The sequence below is a fragment of the Erythrolamprus reginae genome, chromosome Z, assembly GCF_031021105.1.
Source record: "Erythrolamprus reginae isolate rEryReg1 chromosome Z, rEryReg1.hap1, whole genome shotgun sequence".
In the NCBI taxonomy this organism is placed as follows: Eukaryota; Metazoa; Chordata; class Lepidosauria; order Squamata; family Dipsadidae; genus Erythrolamprus; species Erythrolamprus reginae.
In genome coordinates this window covers 147,903,026-147,920,818 of record NC_091963.1, presented here as the reverse complement: position 1 = coordinate 147,920,818, position 17,793 = coordinate 147,903,026, and the positions used below count along the sequence as shown (strand labels likewise).

General features: G+C 43.1%; 1 protein-coding gene across 4 annotated transcripts in view; it reads right to left on the bottom strand.

Annotated features, from left to right (window-relative positions):
* Positions 1–17,793, bottom strand: part of CPNE6 (copine 6) — a 38,912-nt gene that overhangs the window by 20,646 nt on the left and 473 nt on the right. The window contains exons 1-4 of one of the 4 annotated variants that reach the window (XM_070729127.1): positions 6,915–7,178; positions 5,418–5,578; positions 1,754–1,942; positions 526–600 (exon numbers count right to left, since the gene is read on the bottom strand). In XM_070729127.1, coding sequence (XP_070585228.1) covers positions 526–600; positions 1,754–1,942; positions 5,418–5,578; positions 6,915–7,077 — 588 coding nt within the window. In that variant the 5' untranslated portion in view covers positions 7,078–7,178. Of the gene's footprint in view, positions 1–525; positions 601–1,753; positions 1,943–5,417; positions 5,579–6,914; positions 7,179–17,793 lie in introns of those variants that run through there. The other 3 variants (XM_070729126.1, XM_070729125.1, XM_070729128.1) reach the window with 3 other exon arrangements.

Here is a 17,793-nt window from a genome sequence, read left to right as displayed (position 1 = left end):
CAACGCCAAAGCGACCTCACAAGGTTTTGGTGCAGCTAAAATATAACGGGGTGGAATACAAACCACCTCTGGAAAGGTAGGTTGGAAACGCTTGCAAAATTACGAGAAGAATCTGTTCTCCCTTTTCCAAAATTCCAGAATAGAGAACTCTTGTAAGTAAGCTAAGCTGCACACCCGGAGGTAAAGAAAGCTAAACGTTGATTTCCAGAGTTTGACACTGGTGGGGACCAAGGACAGTTTCACCTAGCTGTTATGGGATTTATGGTCCCAAGACACCATCTTGGCTTTCAATTACAAATAAATTTTCGCTCATGGTTCTAGACTACATGACTATCCAGATTGTGTTTCTGATCAGATCACGCTGTTTCCATCACTCCTACAGTTCCCTGCATTAGGCCGTGTCCCCTGTCTTTTCCTCACTCCCCCTCCCCTCTGGATTATCCTTGGTTTCCTCCTGCTCTTCTCTAAAATTCAGTTTGTTTCCCATTTCTCTTCTCACCAGCCCATTCCCCTGGATTTATTTACCGTGATGGTTGAATTCTCCAAAGTCTCTCCATTTGGCAACCCCAGCTCCTTGGTGACCTTGGTTTGGGAGACAATCTGGAGATGAAAAGATAAAAGTTGGTGTTTGGAGGGATACATAGATGAATGGATTATTAGAAAGATAGGGAAATGGTGATGATTGATGATGGAGGAGGGATAGATAGATAGATAGATAGATAGATAGATAGATGGATGGATGGATGGATGGATTATTACAAAGATAGGAAAATGATGATGATTGATGATGGAGGGATAGATAGATAGATAGATGATAGGTAGATAGATAGATAGATAGATAGAAAGAAAGATAGATAGATAGATGATAGGTAGGTAGGTAGGTAGGTAGATAGATAGATAGATAGATAGATACAGTAGATAGATAGATAGATAGATAGATAGGATAGAGAGATGGATGGATAGATGATTAGAAAGATAGGAAAAAAGGTGATGATTGATGATGGAGGGATAGATGATAGATAGATGATAGATAGATAGATAGATAGATGATAGGTAAATAGATAGATAGATAGATAGATAGATAGATAGATAGATGATAGGTAGATAGATAGATAGATAGATAGATAGATAGATAGATAGATACAGTAGATAGATAGATAGATAGATAGATAGATAGATAGATAGATAGATAGATAGGATAGAGAGATGGATGGATGGATGATTAGAAAGATAGGAAAAAGGTGATGATTGATGATGGAGGGATAGATAGATAGATAGATGATAGGTAGATAGATAGATAGATAGATAGATAGATAGATGATAGGTAGGTAGGTAGATAGACAGATAGATAGATAGATACAGTAGATAGATAGATAGATAGATAGATAGATAGATAGATAGATAGATAGATAGATAGATAGATGGATGATAGGTAGATAGATGGATGGATGGATGGATGGATGGAGAGAGAGAGATGGGTGAATGGATGGATGGATGGATGGATGGAGAGATTGATAGATGGATAGACAGATAATGGAATGATTGAAATAACAGATAATGGATGATACATGATGGTAAATAGAAAGAAAGAGAGATAATACATAAATAAAAGATTGATGAGAGATAGACAGACAAGTAGTAGACAGATCGAGAGAGAGAGGGAGATTAGAGAATAGCTAGAGAGAAAGAGAGAGGGGGAAAGTGAGAAGGATGAACAGACAGACAGATCGTCCCAGGCAGATTCCCCTCCTACCTGCCCCAGGGAGCATTCAATGATGCCAATCAGCATCCCAGACTCACAGCCCAGATCGGCATCACTTTCTCCATCAGCATCAAAGACCTGGAATTTCAAATTCTGCATTTCCTCGAAGAAGTAATCCAGGGCGAAAACGTGAGCGAAAACGGGGTTCCGGGAGCCGTGCAAGACCTCCGAGCGCCCCACCTGGGGAGGGAAGGAAAGGTGGGTTGCCAGGAAGGAGGTATGAAGGGACCTTGTAGGTCATCTAGTCCAACCCCTCACTCAAGCAGGAGACCCTACACTAGTGATGGTGAACCTTTTTTTGCCTCTGGTGCCGAAAGAGCATGTGGGCGTGCTATCGCATATGTGTGAGTGCCCACACCCACAATTCAATACCTGGGGAAGGTGAGAACAGCTTCCCCCACCCCCTGGAGACCCTCTGAAGGCTGTAAATGGCCTGTTTTACAAGTTCTGGTGGGCCCAGTAGGCTCGTGTTTTTATTTTTTATTTTTATTTGCTTATTGTGTCCAATACACAAATACATATAGAAGAGAATAGACATGAGGTAATACAGTATATATAAAGAAAAATATAAAATAGAGGAGAAAATATATGAAAGGAAGAAAATATATATGATAGATGAGATAAAGGAAAGACAATTGGACAGGGGACGAAAGGCAAACAGGTGCACTTATGTACGCCCCTTACTGACCTCTTAGGAACCTGGAGAGGTCAATCATGGAGAGTCTAAGGGAGAAATGTTGGGGGTTAGGGGTTGACACAATTGAGTCCGGTAATGAGTTCCACGTTTCAACAACTTGATTGTTAAAGTCATATTTTTTACAATCAAGTTTGGAGCGGTTAATATTAAGTTTGAATCTGTTGCGTGCTCTTGTGCTGTTGCGGTTGAAGCTGAAGTAGTCATTGACTGGTAGGACGTTGCAGCATATGATCTTGTGGGCAATACTTAAATCGTGTTTTAGGCGTCGTAGTTCTAAGCTTTCTAGACCCAGGATTGTTAGTCTATTTTCGTAGGGTATTCTGTTTTGAGTGGAGGAGTGAAGAGCTCTTCTGGTGAAATATTTTTGGACGTTTTCAAGGGTGTTGATGTCCGAGATGTGGTATGGGTTCCAGACAGATGAGCTGTATTCTAGGATGGGTCTGGAAAAAGTTTTGTAGGCTCTTGTGAGTAGTGAGTAGTTCTGCCGGAGCAGAATCTACGTAGGATCAGGTGAACAACTCTAGAAGCCTTTTTGGCGATATAGTTGCAGTGGGCTTTGGCACTTAGGTCATTTGATATTAGTATTCCAAGGTCTTTTACTGAGTGGGGGTTGGCTGTGAGTATTTGTTTATTCAGTTTATATATGAGGTTTGGATTCTTTTTGCCGATGTGGAGGGTAGAGCATTTGTTGGTTGATATTTGAAGTTGCCAGGTGTTAGACCAATCTGAGACAAAGTTGAGGTCTTTGTGCCCTCCCCAGGCTCCAAAGGCTTCCCTGGAGCCAGGGGAAGGTAAAAATGCCTCCCCCGATCCCCAGGAGGCTCCCTGGAAGCCAAAAATGCCCTCCCAGAGCCTCTCTGTGAGTCAAAAACCAGATGGCTGGCACACACATGCATGTTGGAGCTGAGCTAGCACAACGGCTCGCGTGGCGGCAGATATGGCTCCATTTATCTATCTATGTGGCCCCCATGCCATAAGTTCGTCATCACTGCCCTACACCATTTCTGAAAGATGGCAGTCCAGTCTCTCCTTGAAAGCTTCCAGGGATGAAGCTCCCATAACTTCCGAAGGCAACTTCTGTTCCATGGGTGGATCGTCCTCACTGTCAGAAAATTTCTCCTTATTTCCAGGTTGTGCATAAGTGCAACAGTGTGCCTTCCGTCCCCTGTCCAATTGTCTCTCCTTTATCTCCTTTATCTTTTCTTCTTTTCAAATATCTTCTCCTCTATTTTTATATCTTTTCTTCTATCCTTTTCTTTATATATATTACTACTTGTCTATCCTCTTCAATGTGCATTGGACAAAATAACTAAATAAAATAAATAAATGAATTGTATCTCCTTGATCAATTTCCATCCATCCATCCATCCATCCATCCATCCATCCATCCTTCGTTCCTTCATTTGCTTGCTATATTTATATGCTGCCCAATTCCCAGAGGACTCTGGGCAGCTTGCAACAAGCGAAAAACAATTCTTAAAAGCGATATTTACAAAAAGCATTTATTTAAAAAAACCCTACTACTGTATAACATACATACGCTCATCATTCTTCATTCATGGCCGGATCTAGGTAGTATCTCATTCGATCGATGGCCTCAGGCTTGCCAGAAGAGCCAGGTCGTTACAGCTTTGGGTATGGCTAGCTGATGAGGCCAAAATAAGGCCGAAATAGATCTATCCCAGTCTCCCTTACACACACACATATATATCTCACATGTCTTTTTGCTGAATTTGAAAATTAAAGGAGACTAGGATAGATCTATTTCGGCCTTATTTTGGCCTCATCAGCTAGTCATACCCACTGGGACTTGAACCTGCAACCTTTGCCTTGTAAGGCAGAGAATGATCCTCTAGGCTACAGTATCCAATCCCTTCAGATATACATACATATACATGTACATGTACATGTACATGTACATGTACATATACATATACATATACATATACATATATATATGTGTGTGTGTGTGTGTGTATCAAATGTTTTTAGCTGAGACCTGAGCTGCCTTCCTTCTATAAATACTGGTGGCTGGGTGTGGTTTGATAGCTCAGCAATTGCCTGCTGTGTAGAAACTTCCTGGTGAGTCAGTGGGGTAACATCTGGGGTCGTTGATGTAGCTGAAGTATGCTGATTAGTTAATGGTTGTTGATTAGGCGTGATATCCTGAGTAGTTGGAGCTTGCAGGCTACTTGATTGTTTTGCAATATCAACGACCCCAGATGTTACCCCACTAACTCACCAGGAAGTTTCTACACAGCAGGCAATTGCTGAGCTATCAAACCACACCCAGCCACCAGTATTTATAGAAGGAAGGCAGCTTAGGTCTCGCAGTGTTCGCCTTAGAACAAGGACAGAAACACCAGCCTGAAGATGATGAGTGGGACCTCATCGAAACGTCGCCAGAAATTTCCAAATCCTACACGGGAAGAAACCCAAACATACCAAGACCGTCATACCTGTACCCGTGAAAATCTACGAAAACAAATATATATATAAATTCATAGATTTTCACGGGTATATGTATGTAGATTATTCTGAGTTCAGGTTTTGCCCCGTGTAATATTTTGAGTGTCTGGTGACGTTTCGACAAGGTCCCACTTGTCATCTTCAGGCTGGTGTTTCTGTCCTTGTTCTAGGGTGAACAAGGACAGAAACACCAGCCTGAAGATGACGAGTGGGACCTCGTCGAAACGTCACCAGAAATTTCTAAATTCTACACGGGAAGAAACCCGAATATACCCAGACCGTCATAATTGTACCCGTGAAAATCTACAAAAACATATATATGTTTTCATAGATTTTCATGGGTACAGGTATGATGGTCTAGAACAAGGACAGAAGCACCAGCCTGAAGATGACAAGTGGGACCTCAACGAAACGTCGCCAGAAATTTCTAAATCCATGGGAAGAAACCCAAATATACCAAGACCGTCATACACACACATATATATATACCTCACTCCACTGTCCATCGCTGAGCAGCTGGATAATCAGACATGGATCAGGTTTAATGTTGGCTTCTCTGTCCGGCAAGCTCCAGCAGGAGACCCGAAGTTCGACTCGGGATGCCCCCAAGGCCACCGGCTGGGAATCGGCGCCTTCAGACATGACAGAACCTAAGAAGAGAAGGAGATAAATAGGAGAAAAATAGATGGAGGGAAGTGGAAGATCTCCTCGCGGGGCGATGGAAGAGCAAAGAGAAGAGGCCTACTGGCTGTGGATGATGGGAAGTGCGATCCTGCAGCTTTAGAAGATGCCTGCTTGGGAACAATTAGGAAGTCCGCCCGTTTCAAGAGGAGTGGATTTCAAGCATGGGTGGCTGGGAGAATCTGAGTTGAAATCCACCCCATGGTTTTCATTGCGTTAAAGGGAAAGCGAAGGGCTTACTTGGTGCCTGGGAACATTTCCTTCCTTCCTTCCTTCCTTCCTTCCTTCCTCCCTCCCCTCCCTCCCTCCCTCCCTCCTTAGAAACATAGAAACATAGAAGATTGAGGGCAGAAAAAGACCTCATGGTCCATTTAGTCTGCCCTTATACTATTTCCTGGATGGACATATGTTTATCCCAGGCATGTTTAAATTCAGTTACTGTGGATTTACCAACCACATCTGCTGGAAGTTTGTTCCAAGCATCTACTACTTTTTCAGTAAAACATTATTTTCTCACGTTGCTTCTGATCTTTCCCCCAATTGTTTGTTTGTTTGTTCGTTTGTTCGTTTATTTATTTATTTATTTATTAGATTTGTATGCCGCCCCTCTCCAAGGAATCGGAGCGGCTTCCAACAATTAATCTCAGATTGTGTCCCCTTGTTCTTGGGTTCACTTTCCCATTAAAAAACACTTCCCCTCCTGAACCTTATTTAACCTTTTAACTTATTTAAATGTTTCCATCATGTCCCCCCTTTCCCTTCTGTCCTCCAGACTATACCGATGGAGTTCATGAAGTCTTTTCTTCCTTCTCTCCCTCCACCTCTTTCCTCCCTCCCTCCTCCCTGTCCTCCCCCCTCCCTCCATTCTTCCTTTGTTCCTTCCTCTTTTTTTTTGTTTCTTTCCTTCCATCTCCTAACTGAGAGGATTTGGGGACTGAAATCCAGAGGCCAGAAATAGGAATGGGGATGGAAGGGAGGTAGGAGAGAAGGAAGTAGAAAGGAAAAAGAAAGGAAGAAAAGAAGGAGGAAAAAGGGAAGAAGAAAGAAAGAAAAGAATGGAGAGAGAGAAGGGAAGGGAAGAAAAACAAAGGAAAGGGAAGAAGGAAAAGAGGAAAGAGGAAAGGAAAATAGACAGAAGGAAAGGAGGGGAAAGGAAAGGAAGTGAAAGGAAAGGAAGGGAAAGGGAGGAGAGGAAAGGAATAGAAAAGAAAGGGAAAAAAAGAAAGGAAAGAAAGAAGAAAGGAAAGGAAAAAGGAACTGATGATCCAACTGTTTGGAAGGATAAACCCAGTGTAGCATTCCCACCGATGCGGGTCGACCACCAGCCTCTCTGAGCCAGGGACCGAGCGATGGACGTGGGAGCCGTTTTCCTGGCAGGCCATGTGGGCGTTCCTGGGCCTCCTGCTCTGCGCGACCTTCCTCTCAGCTCAGGCAACGGGACGGGAACGCGTGGGAGGCCAGCTGGCATTTCCAAATTGGCACCTGGAGACCGCAGAGTGCTGAGTCAGCTGCCCAGCTGTTGATTTATTACATGGGGAGGCATTGGAGGAGGGGGGTGTCGGCAGCCACAGGGGATGCGAGTCCGGTCAATTCCAGGATGTTCCCGCAGCCAGCGAAAAAATTAAAAAATTGTTTAAAGATGCAGTTTTCCAATCTGGAACAGCAGGCGGTTAAAGATTTCAAGGGACCCAATGCTCCTTACGAACTTGATTAAAATTTCCAGTGGTGGATTTTAACCCAGTTAAGATGTCAAGGGATTTTGTACTGCAAATATCGGGATGTTACGCATTCTCACAGCAGGGAGAATTAGTTTAGCACAATATTGGAAACCAGGAGGTGCACCAACCGAAATCATAACAATTAAAAAAGATTTTTGGACAACATGACCTTAGAATTGAAAGAGAACAAAGATATACTATGAAACTTGGAATTTACTTTATGATTGGCTTGAAAAAAGAAAACAAAGTAAACATATTGATGATTAACTTTGTATAAATTGAAGATTGAAGTATGTAAACTGCTAAAAAAATAAAAAATAAAAGGAACATCCAAATAACACATCCTATCTGAATAAATGAAATAATGTACAGTGATACCTCTACCTAAGAACGCCTCTACTTAAGAACTTTTCTAGATAAGAACCGGGTGTTCAAGATTTTTTTGCCTCTTCTTAAAAACCACTTTCTACTTAAGAACCCGAGCCTGGAAAAATTTCCCAGGAAATTTAAGAGCGGCATGAAGGCCCGGCCATTTTCCTGCCATTCCCCCTTTAATCCCGGCCACCTCGGGCTTTTCTGGGTTTCCAGAGGAGCCTTTCGGTGGTGCTTAGGGAGGCTTTGGCAGCCCAGAGTGAATGGAGCATTTTCCTTTCTCTGGGCGCTTGGAGAGGGAATAAACCACTTCGCTGTGGTGACTCCCTCACACTGCCTCCCATACACCCGGCACAAGGTTGCCTCCCAGAGGGTCTGGGAGCGGAAAGGCAAAAGGGGGCCGGATCAACTCGGCTTCAGCCAAACCGAGGAGTCACTACAGTGAAGGAAAGGCGCTGGCTACAAAGCGAGCGAGGAAGAGGAAAGGGGAGCCCTTCAGCATGGGAAGGAAGAGGAAGCAGGTAGCAGCAGCAGCAGTTGCTGCCTTTCGGTCAAAGGAGAGGGAGGTTCCCCCCTCTCGCCCGCCTGGGTTTCTCTCTCTGGCACAGTGCATGGGAGGCAGCCTCGCGTCGGGTGAATGGGAGGCACGTGCTTCTCCTTGCCACCTTAGAGTCCCTCTTTTTTTTTTAAAGCCTTAAAGTTTTGGATTTTTTTGATTCCCCTCAACTTCTTCCTTCAGCAGCAACTCTCCTCCTCTTCTTCCTCCTCCTCTTCCTCCCACCCAAATTCCGAACTTTTATTTCTTTCCTAATGGGTTTGCACGCATTATTTGCTTTTACATTGATTCCTATGGGAAAAATTGCTTCTACTTACAAACTTTTCTACTTAAGAACCTGGTCACGGAACAAATTAAGTTCTTAAGTAGAGGAACCACTGTATTCTCATTGAATACTTGGAGTTATATTCTGTTGTTTAAGTGTGCCCTTTATTATTTTAAGCAGTATATATATCATGTTATACTATGCTATATAATATAGAGAATATAGAATATCTGATAATACATTTAAAGGTAAAAAGATTATAGAACTACATAAAAATAGTAAACAAGCACAAATTATTCGTCGATACAAATATCACAAAATCCTCCTAGAGATATAACGGTATGTATGTACTTGTTTTGTTCTATTTTGTTTTGTCTAATGTTTGGTTTGTATGTCTTTTTTAAATATATGTAAATTAATAAAAAATATTTTTTTTAAAGATTTCCAAGGATATAACATGGTCAGTCTGAAACTGGTTAAGATTTCCAAAGATGGTTCATGGTCAGTCTGAACCAGTTTAAGATTTCCAAGGATGTAACATGGTCAGTATGAACTTGGTTAATATTTCAAGGGATGTAACATGGTTAGTCCTAACCCAGTTAAGTTTTCCAGGATTGTAACAAGGTCAGTATGACTCCAGTTAAGATTTCTGAGGCTGTAAAATGGCCAATTGGAACCTGGTTTCCAGGGGTGTAACATGGTTGGTCTGCACCCAGTTAAGATTTCCAGGGGTGTAACATGGTCAGTCTAAAACCCGGTTAAGATTTCCAGGGACGTAAAATGCTCAACCTAAACCCAGTTAAGATTTCCCAGGCTGTGGATGAGAAAAGAGACTCTGTAAACCAAACACTACTCCTCAAGGAGTGATCTACTAAGGGTTCTTCAACTTTGGTAGCAAAACGGACCCTCCATGTTTCATGGCAGTATACCTTGGGACACCAGCATGCTGGGAGGCAGGTGACAGAATGCAAAAAAACCAGCAAAAGAAGCAACCTCGTCTTCCTCATCTCTGATTTATGAGCCTCATGGCTGCATCTTCGCTCGAAATAGGACGCTGGAGTAAATTTACTCTGGGTCTGCTCCAGCGCCGACTCAGCAACAACCGGATGGAGATCAAAATGCATTTGTAGACGCTCCAATTTTTTTCTCTGGGAATGCCGGAGAAATAAACAGCAAATCAAGGCTCCAGGCCACTCGGGCTGGGTTTCTGAGGGATGGGGTGAAGTCTTGCCAGGGTGGGTTCTGCCGCCATTTTGATTTTTTTGGCCTACTCCGCAGATGGACAGGAAGCCGCAAAGAATTTGTTTTTCCTCAGCATTTGTCACAAGAAGGGGTTTTTTGGGGGGAGGAAGGAGAACACCCACAATTTGTGTGTGTGTGTGTAATTACACACCCCCAGAAGAGCTCACAATGTACCACATGGGGCTGACAGAAACAGAGACTAAAATCAACACCGAGGATTCAAACAGAGATTGATGTCCTGTATAATTTTAAAAAAAATATTATTCTGTCCTGGGTTCGCATGATGCTGACAGGAGTTGAGGATAAATCCTGAGCCCCTGCTCTCCCATAAATAAATGCAATTAGTCCTTAACTTACAACTATAACGGAAGCCCCCAAATCCTGTTACTAAGCGAGACGGTTGTCAGAGCGGATTTCGCCCTTTCTTCTCACGGTTGTTAAGCGAATACCTGCCATTTGGTAAGTTAGGAACTTAACTGGTCCTACGACCGTTGTAAATATGAGTCAGTGGCGAATTTGTGTGACTGTGGGGAGGTGGCGACGGTTGTTAAGTGGGAAAGCCGGTCATCGGTCCCTTTTTTTCAGGGCTGTCATGAATGGAGGACAGAAAAGGGCTCTCTCAACTGAATCACTAATTAGTCCTTGCAATGGTTCGTTTAGTGTCCGTTCAAAGTAACAACGGCACTGAAGAAAGCGACTTATGACCGTTTCTCACTCAAAATGAAAATGCTTGGAAACTGTCTCACATATTCGACCGTCACCGCTTCCCAGGGATCCCGTGATTTCTTTTTTTTTTGCGACCTTCTGTGAGGGAAAACCGATTCACATAACAACCCTGTGACTAACTTAACAAGGGCAATGATTCACTTAACAATAAATTCTAAGCTCTGCTGTGGTCATTAAATTGAGAACCTCTTGTGCCTTCAAAGCTAGTTATATAGAAGGATATTTAAGATGATTAAGTTATTGATCATCTTAATTAATGCCCAAGCATTACATTCTTTATGATGGAGGTCGGCTGCAGCCAGCCTTTGGGAAATAGGGCCAGGAGGTCACAAAAGTCAAAATGTCCACCCTAAGATTGCAGTGGAAATTTCCTAGCGTTGATCGACTTTATTTATTTATTTATTATTTATTACTTAGATTTGTATGCCGCCCCTCTCCGAAGACTCGGAGTTTATTGTTGCTGCAATCTTATTACAACTACTACTAATAATAGTAATAGTAGTAATAGTAGTAATAGTAGTAATAGTAGTAGTAATAGTAGTAATAGTAGTAATAGTAGTAATAATAGTAATAATAATAGTAATAGTAATAGGACGACTCTGGCATAAACCAATACAGGTGGTAACAGTAGTAATTGACACATGGGTACTGTGCCAAAAGACCTCAGACGACATTTGAAAATAATAAATATTGACAAAATCACAATCTGTCAGTTGCAAAGGCCACCGTACTTGGACCTGCACACATCATATGAAAATACATCACACAATCCCAGATGGTTGGGAAGTGTTCGACATGTGCTAGAATGATATGAAATCCAGCATATAAATCTCATTTGCTGTGTATTACTGTTTTTTGTGAATAATAATAATAATAATAATAATAATAATAATAATAATAATAAATAAATTATTATTATTATTAATAACAACAACAACAACAACAATAATAATAATAATAATGTCTTTTATTCATTAAACATGAAATTCAGTCAACTGAACATTTGAATAATGTCACAAATACCAGTGACTGGTGTTAATGGTTGATACGAATTGTTATTGTTGTTGTTGTTATTTCAACAATACAACACAATATATTAATAATATATAATGATCGGCATACATAATTCGCCACTACATCACAAAGTCCTAGGTGCTCGGGAAGCGCCTGACTGGTGATGAAATATGAAATCCAGCGTAGTAATCTCGTTTGCTATGTTGTATTAACAACAACAACAACAACAACAACATATTATTATTATTATTATTATTATTATTATTATTATTATTATTATTATTATTACTACTACTACTACTACCACCATATTTGGAAGACACCCTGAAATATTCCCCCAAAGGAATGGATGTGGTTTGTGATGATCGGTCAGTGAATTGCAAAAAGTAACATAAATTGACTTTATTTTGGGGGGAAAAAGCAGAAATCTAAGCAAGAAACCCAGAACAACCTAATTTTCCCTCTGTCGAGTGTGCAAAAAGGGTGTGTATTCCGTGGCATTTCAATAGCCACTTCTGAATCCAACCTGAATGCCAGGACTGATGTTCTTGGATGTCAGGTAATCTGGAGAGCAAAATGCAATTTAATTTGAGAAAAGAGGGTTGTTTTTTTTTAAAGGTAAGAAACACACCTAACAGCACCACTTTCTTTTAAAAGGCAGGATTAAGAAATAAAAAATAAAAAACACCCATAAGGAGCAGATTAAGTGGTAGTTTTCCACTGTGCAATTTTGAGAGAATTACAAAATCCATCAGGCAGCAAGGAGGGAAGTGGCTCATTGGAACTCTTTCAGTTCAGATGTTGCTAAGAATTCTCTTGGATTTCGGGCTGGGGGGGCAGGGGGCAAACCAACCCGGATCCTCTACTACGGGAATAATATTATTAATAAAGCCAAATCCATAACACGAAACCCATGGTCTTTAAAAGAAATACCCAATGGAAAGTAGGCCAATTTAAAAACAAAACAACCCCCCCTCCCAAAAAAATTACAGATGTGTAGGGGGAAGAAAACCCCACAGATTGAAAGGTACCTTAGAGACCATTTAGACTAACCCCAGCCCCATCCCACCCAGTACAAAAGCTCATCTAGATTCACTCCTTATGTGGTGCAAATGACCCCCTAGGCTCAACTCATGCCTACTGCTCAAAATGGGTGAGCAGTGTGGTCGGGCAGTAGGGAAAGCAAGTAGGATGCTTGGCTGCATAGCTAGAGGTATAACAAGCAGGAAGAGGGAGATTGTGATCCCGCTATATAGAGTGCTGGTGAGATCACATTTCGAATAATACTGTGTCCAGTTCTGGAGGTCTCACCTACAAAAAGATATTGACAAAATTGAAGGGGTCCAAAGACGGGCTACAAGCGTGGTGGAAGGTCTTAAGCATAAAACTTATCAGGAAAGACTTCATGAACTCAATCTGTATAGTCTGGAGGACAGAAGGGAAAGGGGGGACATGATGGAAACATTTAAATATGTCAAAGGGTTAAATAAGGTTCAGGAGGGAAGTGGTTTTAATAGGAAAGCGAACATAAGACAAAGGGGCACAATCTGAGTTTAGCTGGGGGAAAGATCAGAAGCAACGTGAGAAAATAATGTTTTACTGAAAGAGTAGTAGATGCTAGGAACAAACCTCCAGCAGACGTGGTGGGTAAATCCACAGGAACTGAATTTAAACACGCCTAGGATAAACATATAACCATGAGCTCCCAACTCTCCGCCGGGACAATTGTTTGCAATATTCGGCACATTTTCACTGAAAAAACTCAAGCGACTTATCAGCGCGATTGGAATGCAATGTGTTTAAGTGACGCCTTAATATGTATTTGGCTTCATGCTGTCTGCTGCCAACATTTTTAGACACAGTCAACATGCATGTCTTTCCTCGTCTCCCACCATAGTCACAGTGAAGCCAAGAGCTACATACGTTTCGTCACATTCCCTCGTCTTAGTTTTTGGGAAACTTACGTTAGTCTCATTATCCCCGTCTCTCTCCTCCTTTCTTTTCATCCCTGTTAAAACAATTTCCCATGGTGTCTCTTAAGCGTTTGTTATATGTACTTCATATCTCCTACTCTGTGTTGTGTGTTATTGTTTGGTGCAAAAAAACTCTACTTCCTGCGGCAAAAAAAAGCATATTCCTCGGGGTTATGCGCCCCGGTGGCACCGCTCCATGTCCTCTCCCGGAGAGGCCCATCCCACTATTTGAGAAACACTGAGAAACACTGATCTAGACTAACCTCCTATCTATACCTCTGGGACTGCCTTCTGCCGCACGAATCCCAGCGGCCAATCAGGTCCCACAGAGTTGGCCTTCTTCGGGTCCCGTCGACTAAACAATGCCGTTTGGCGGGACCCAGGGGAAGAGCCTTCTCTGTGGCGGCCCCAGCTCTCTGGAATCAACTCCCCCCGGAGATTCGAATTACCCCTACTCTTCCCGTCTTCCGCAATATGTTGAAGACCTATCTATGTCGCCAGGCATGGGGGGGATAACTATCTTGTCCCCCCAGCACCACCTTTTTTCTGACTGTAATACATGAGAATGGTGTGATTGTGCAGTAATGATCGTTTTTTAATATTTATGGGTTTTAAATTGTTTTTAACTTATATTGGATTTGTACTTTGTATATTGTATGGCTGTTTTTGTGAGCCGCCCCGAGTCTTCGGAGAGGGGCGGCACACAAATCTAATAAACTTAAAACTAGTTCAAAAGCTCATTCTTGACTAACCCCTTAGCTAGTTCAAAAGACCATTCTAGATTAACCCCCTTGCCTAGTGCAAAAATCTGAAAAACTGAAAAAACTGATTGTTTGGTGCAGAGTAAAAACAGTTGCTGTCCAGCTGAGGCCTGGCCAAACGTCCACATTTTTAATTAATTTATGGTAAAAAAAAAAATCTAATCATTTTCCAAAAAGAAAAAATAAGATGCCAGCTGAACAGCTCTTGAAAAATAACTCCTTAGGTTTGTGAATTGCCTTAGTTAGGTCTTTTATTCCCTTTCCGTAAGTCAACTGCAAATTCTGCAGAGGGTGCGAGAGCTTGTAGTAAAATTATAGTAATTGTGGAAATCGGTTGCTTTTCCCCCAGCTGGTCCTCAACTTACGACCGCAATTGAGCCCTAAATTTTAGTTGTTCAGCAAAGGAGCTGCAAAGTGACTTTTGCCCTGTCTTACCACCTTCCTTCCACAGTTGTTAAATGAACAGTGGTTAAGTTACGTGCATGGTTGTTAAGTGAATCACTGGAGTTGTTACCTTACTCCCATGGTCATTAAGCAAATCTGGCTCCTCCCATTGACTTTGGTCGCAGAAAGGGGACCGCGTGACCGCGACCGTCATAAATGTGAGTCAGCTGGCCAGCATCTGCATTTCGATCACGTGACTGGCTGTCTAATGGTTGTAAGTGTGAAAAACGGTCCCGAGTTGTGTTTTTCAAAGCTGTCGTAACTTCGAATAGTCACTAAACGAATTGTTGTAAGTCAAGGACTGTTTGTATAGCTTGACACCCCACTCCTTTGCCGGGCATTTTGAGAAGAATGTCCCTAGATAATGAATACCTAAATAAAAATAATTCTCAATACCTACTTTTGTGCGTTCGGATAAAATAAACCCCACAACTTTCTTTCACAAGTTCACAAAGAGTTCTACGGAGCCGCAAAGCTCACAAACATACAGACCACACAAATGTTATTTTAGCAAAGTCTCTCTCTCTTTCCTTTTCGTACTTGCGAAAATTTTAATTGCTGTGCTGTATATTAAGCGAAGGGAGCCGAGGACAAATTTGGAATTGCAAATGTGTAATGAATCGACAATCAGTCTCTCAAGATCACAACGGGGGGAAAAGCCCTCCCCCCCATAGAGAAAGTTGTGCAAAAAGAGGTTAGCGGAATTGTGTGCTTTGCCACTAAATGCCCCCCCAAGCAGAGGGACCTCCCGAAATAAACAAAAAATAAGCAAGACGCAGCCCTCCACCAGATGTGGGTTCCTCCTGGTTCACATCAGTTCTGTAGAACCAGTAGCAAACCACTGGTGATGTCACAGGAGCTGGTTCTGTCCATGCTGGTCGGTGGCTGCCACCATCTTTTTTCAGATTTTTTTTTGGGGTGTGTGTGTAATTTTTTACTGATTTTTTTCCTTCTGCCAAGCTTCAAGCATCAGCATCAGACCCAGCAACCAGTTAGGTCCCACAGAGTTGGCCTTCTCCGGGTCCCGTTGACTAAACAATGTCGTCTGGCGAGACACAGGGGAAGGGGCCTTCTCTGTGGTGGCCCCAACCCTCTGGAACCAGCTCCCCCTGGAGATTAGGATCGCCCCCACCCTCCTTGCCTTTCGTAAACTCCTTAAAACCCACCTCTGCCATCAGGCATAGGGGGAATTGAGACATCTCCCCTGGCCTATATAGTTTATGCATGGTATGTTTGTGTGTATGTCTTGTTTTTAATAAGGGTTTTTTACATATTTTAATTATTAGATTTGTTATATTGTTTTTACTATTGTTGTGAGCCCCCCCTACTCTACGGAGAGGGGTGGCATACAAATCTAATAAATAATAGTAATAATAATAATAATAATAATAATAATAATAATAATAATAACTGGCTATGCATTTTTTTGCAAATTTTTGGCACTTTGCATGCCTATGCGTCCATGTGGCGTGCAATGGACACGCAACCACATTTACACAGGAGGAAGCGAACCAGTGGCGAGATAAGTTAGAGCCCAAACTCTGCCCTCACTGCGAAAGGAAACAGGCGGAAAAAAACGTGAGTGCAACACAACAGCGGGAAGGAACGCAAACTGTGTGGGGGCGTTGTCACACAGCGCAACGGTCAAACCCCGACCGTTTGGAAAGCCACGAAGCAGGACACGTTTGGAACCGTGTCCATAAGAGGAAGCATCCTTTTGAATGGTCCAAAAAACCCCAACCCACCCCAGCCCACTACCACCTCAAAACCCAGTAACTCACAAACATGTACAGATTGCAATCGACAATTGCACACTTGCTTCTTGTGCACTTCAATGTAGCAAATGTTGATTTACTAACATCCCGGGGCACAAATCCCATTTCTCCACCCCCTGTCCATAACCATAAAGAGTGGGGCTTCCATGTGTTGAGGAAATCTATCTGATAGTCAGACTAAGCCAAAGGAAGGGCTGTGTGTGTTTGTGTGTATGTGTGTGTTGTGCAGCTCTTTATTCCTAGAAGAGAAAAAAATGGAGGGTAAATGAAGAAACACCCCCTCCCCGGAAAAAAAACGGCAAGAGGTCCCTGTCCAAAGGATTCCCAGCAGCACCCCTGAAATCCGGAAACAGGAGTTTCGAGGAACAAAATTGCATAGCCTCTTAAAAAAAAGGAAAAAAAACAGCACAAGGTTCTCCCCATTGCATAACCTGGTTATGCAACATCCCTCCAGGTAACCCCAACCCCAAGGGGGGCAAGAGATTGGTTCTTTTCAGCTTCGCTGCAGCCTTCGAGCCCCTTTCTCAAGACACACTGCTCCTGAACCAGGAGGTTCTGTTTTGCCAGGTCTAATTTAACCCAGGCTGGCTGGGGCAAAGGGTTCCAGCACCACCCCTTCCCACCAAAGGAAAGACAGCCGCTTGGCTGCTAGAAGTTTCTCTCCCCCGCCCCAAACCAGGAGGTTGCAAATCCCCAGGAGAGAGAAGGCATATGGGTAAGGGAGTCCTCCCGCTGGGAGCAGGGTGATGGGAGATGGAGAGAGAGAGAGACCAAACCGGGGTTTCCAAACCAACTTCTCAAAAATCCGAGGAAGAAATTTGATAGTGCCGACTCCGGCTGGGGACCATGGGGCTTGTGATCCACCCCGATAGAAGGGGAACCTGGGAAAAGGGAGGTAAGGACGCGGCACCGGACCGGTCCGGTTCCGGTCCGGTGAAGAGAGAACCACGCGCGTCCTGAATGGCAACGCCCCGCGCAGCGTCCGAATCCCAAAACGCGCACAACGGCGGTCGTGGGAAAGCGGCCAAAACTCGGGAAAGCGGCGGGCGGGGAGGACGGGTTTGACCCTCTCAAAGCCGGGCTCGGGGATGTCTAAATGGGTGCCCCTCCCAAGGCGACCCCCTCCCTCAAACTGGGGGAACCACAAATTCCATCTTCTGCACAAGGGGAACGGGCAATCTCGGAAAAGCGGGTCTGGTTGGCGGGTGTTGAGCGTCCTAAAATTTTCCCCCGTCCCCGCAAGGGAGAGGAGGAGGAGAAAGGAGGGAGCCCCATCGCAGAAATCCATCTCCCCCAAATCGGGGGATCACAAAGCCCATCTTCCGCTAGCGTGGGGAA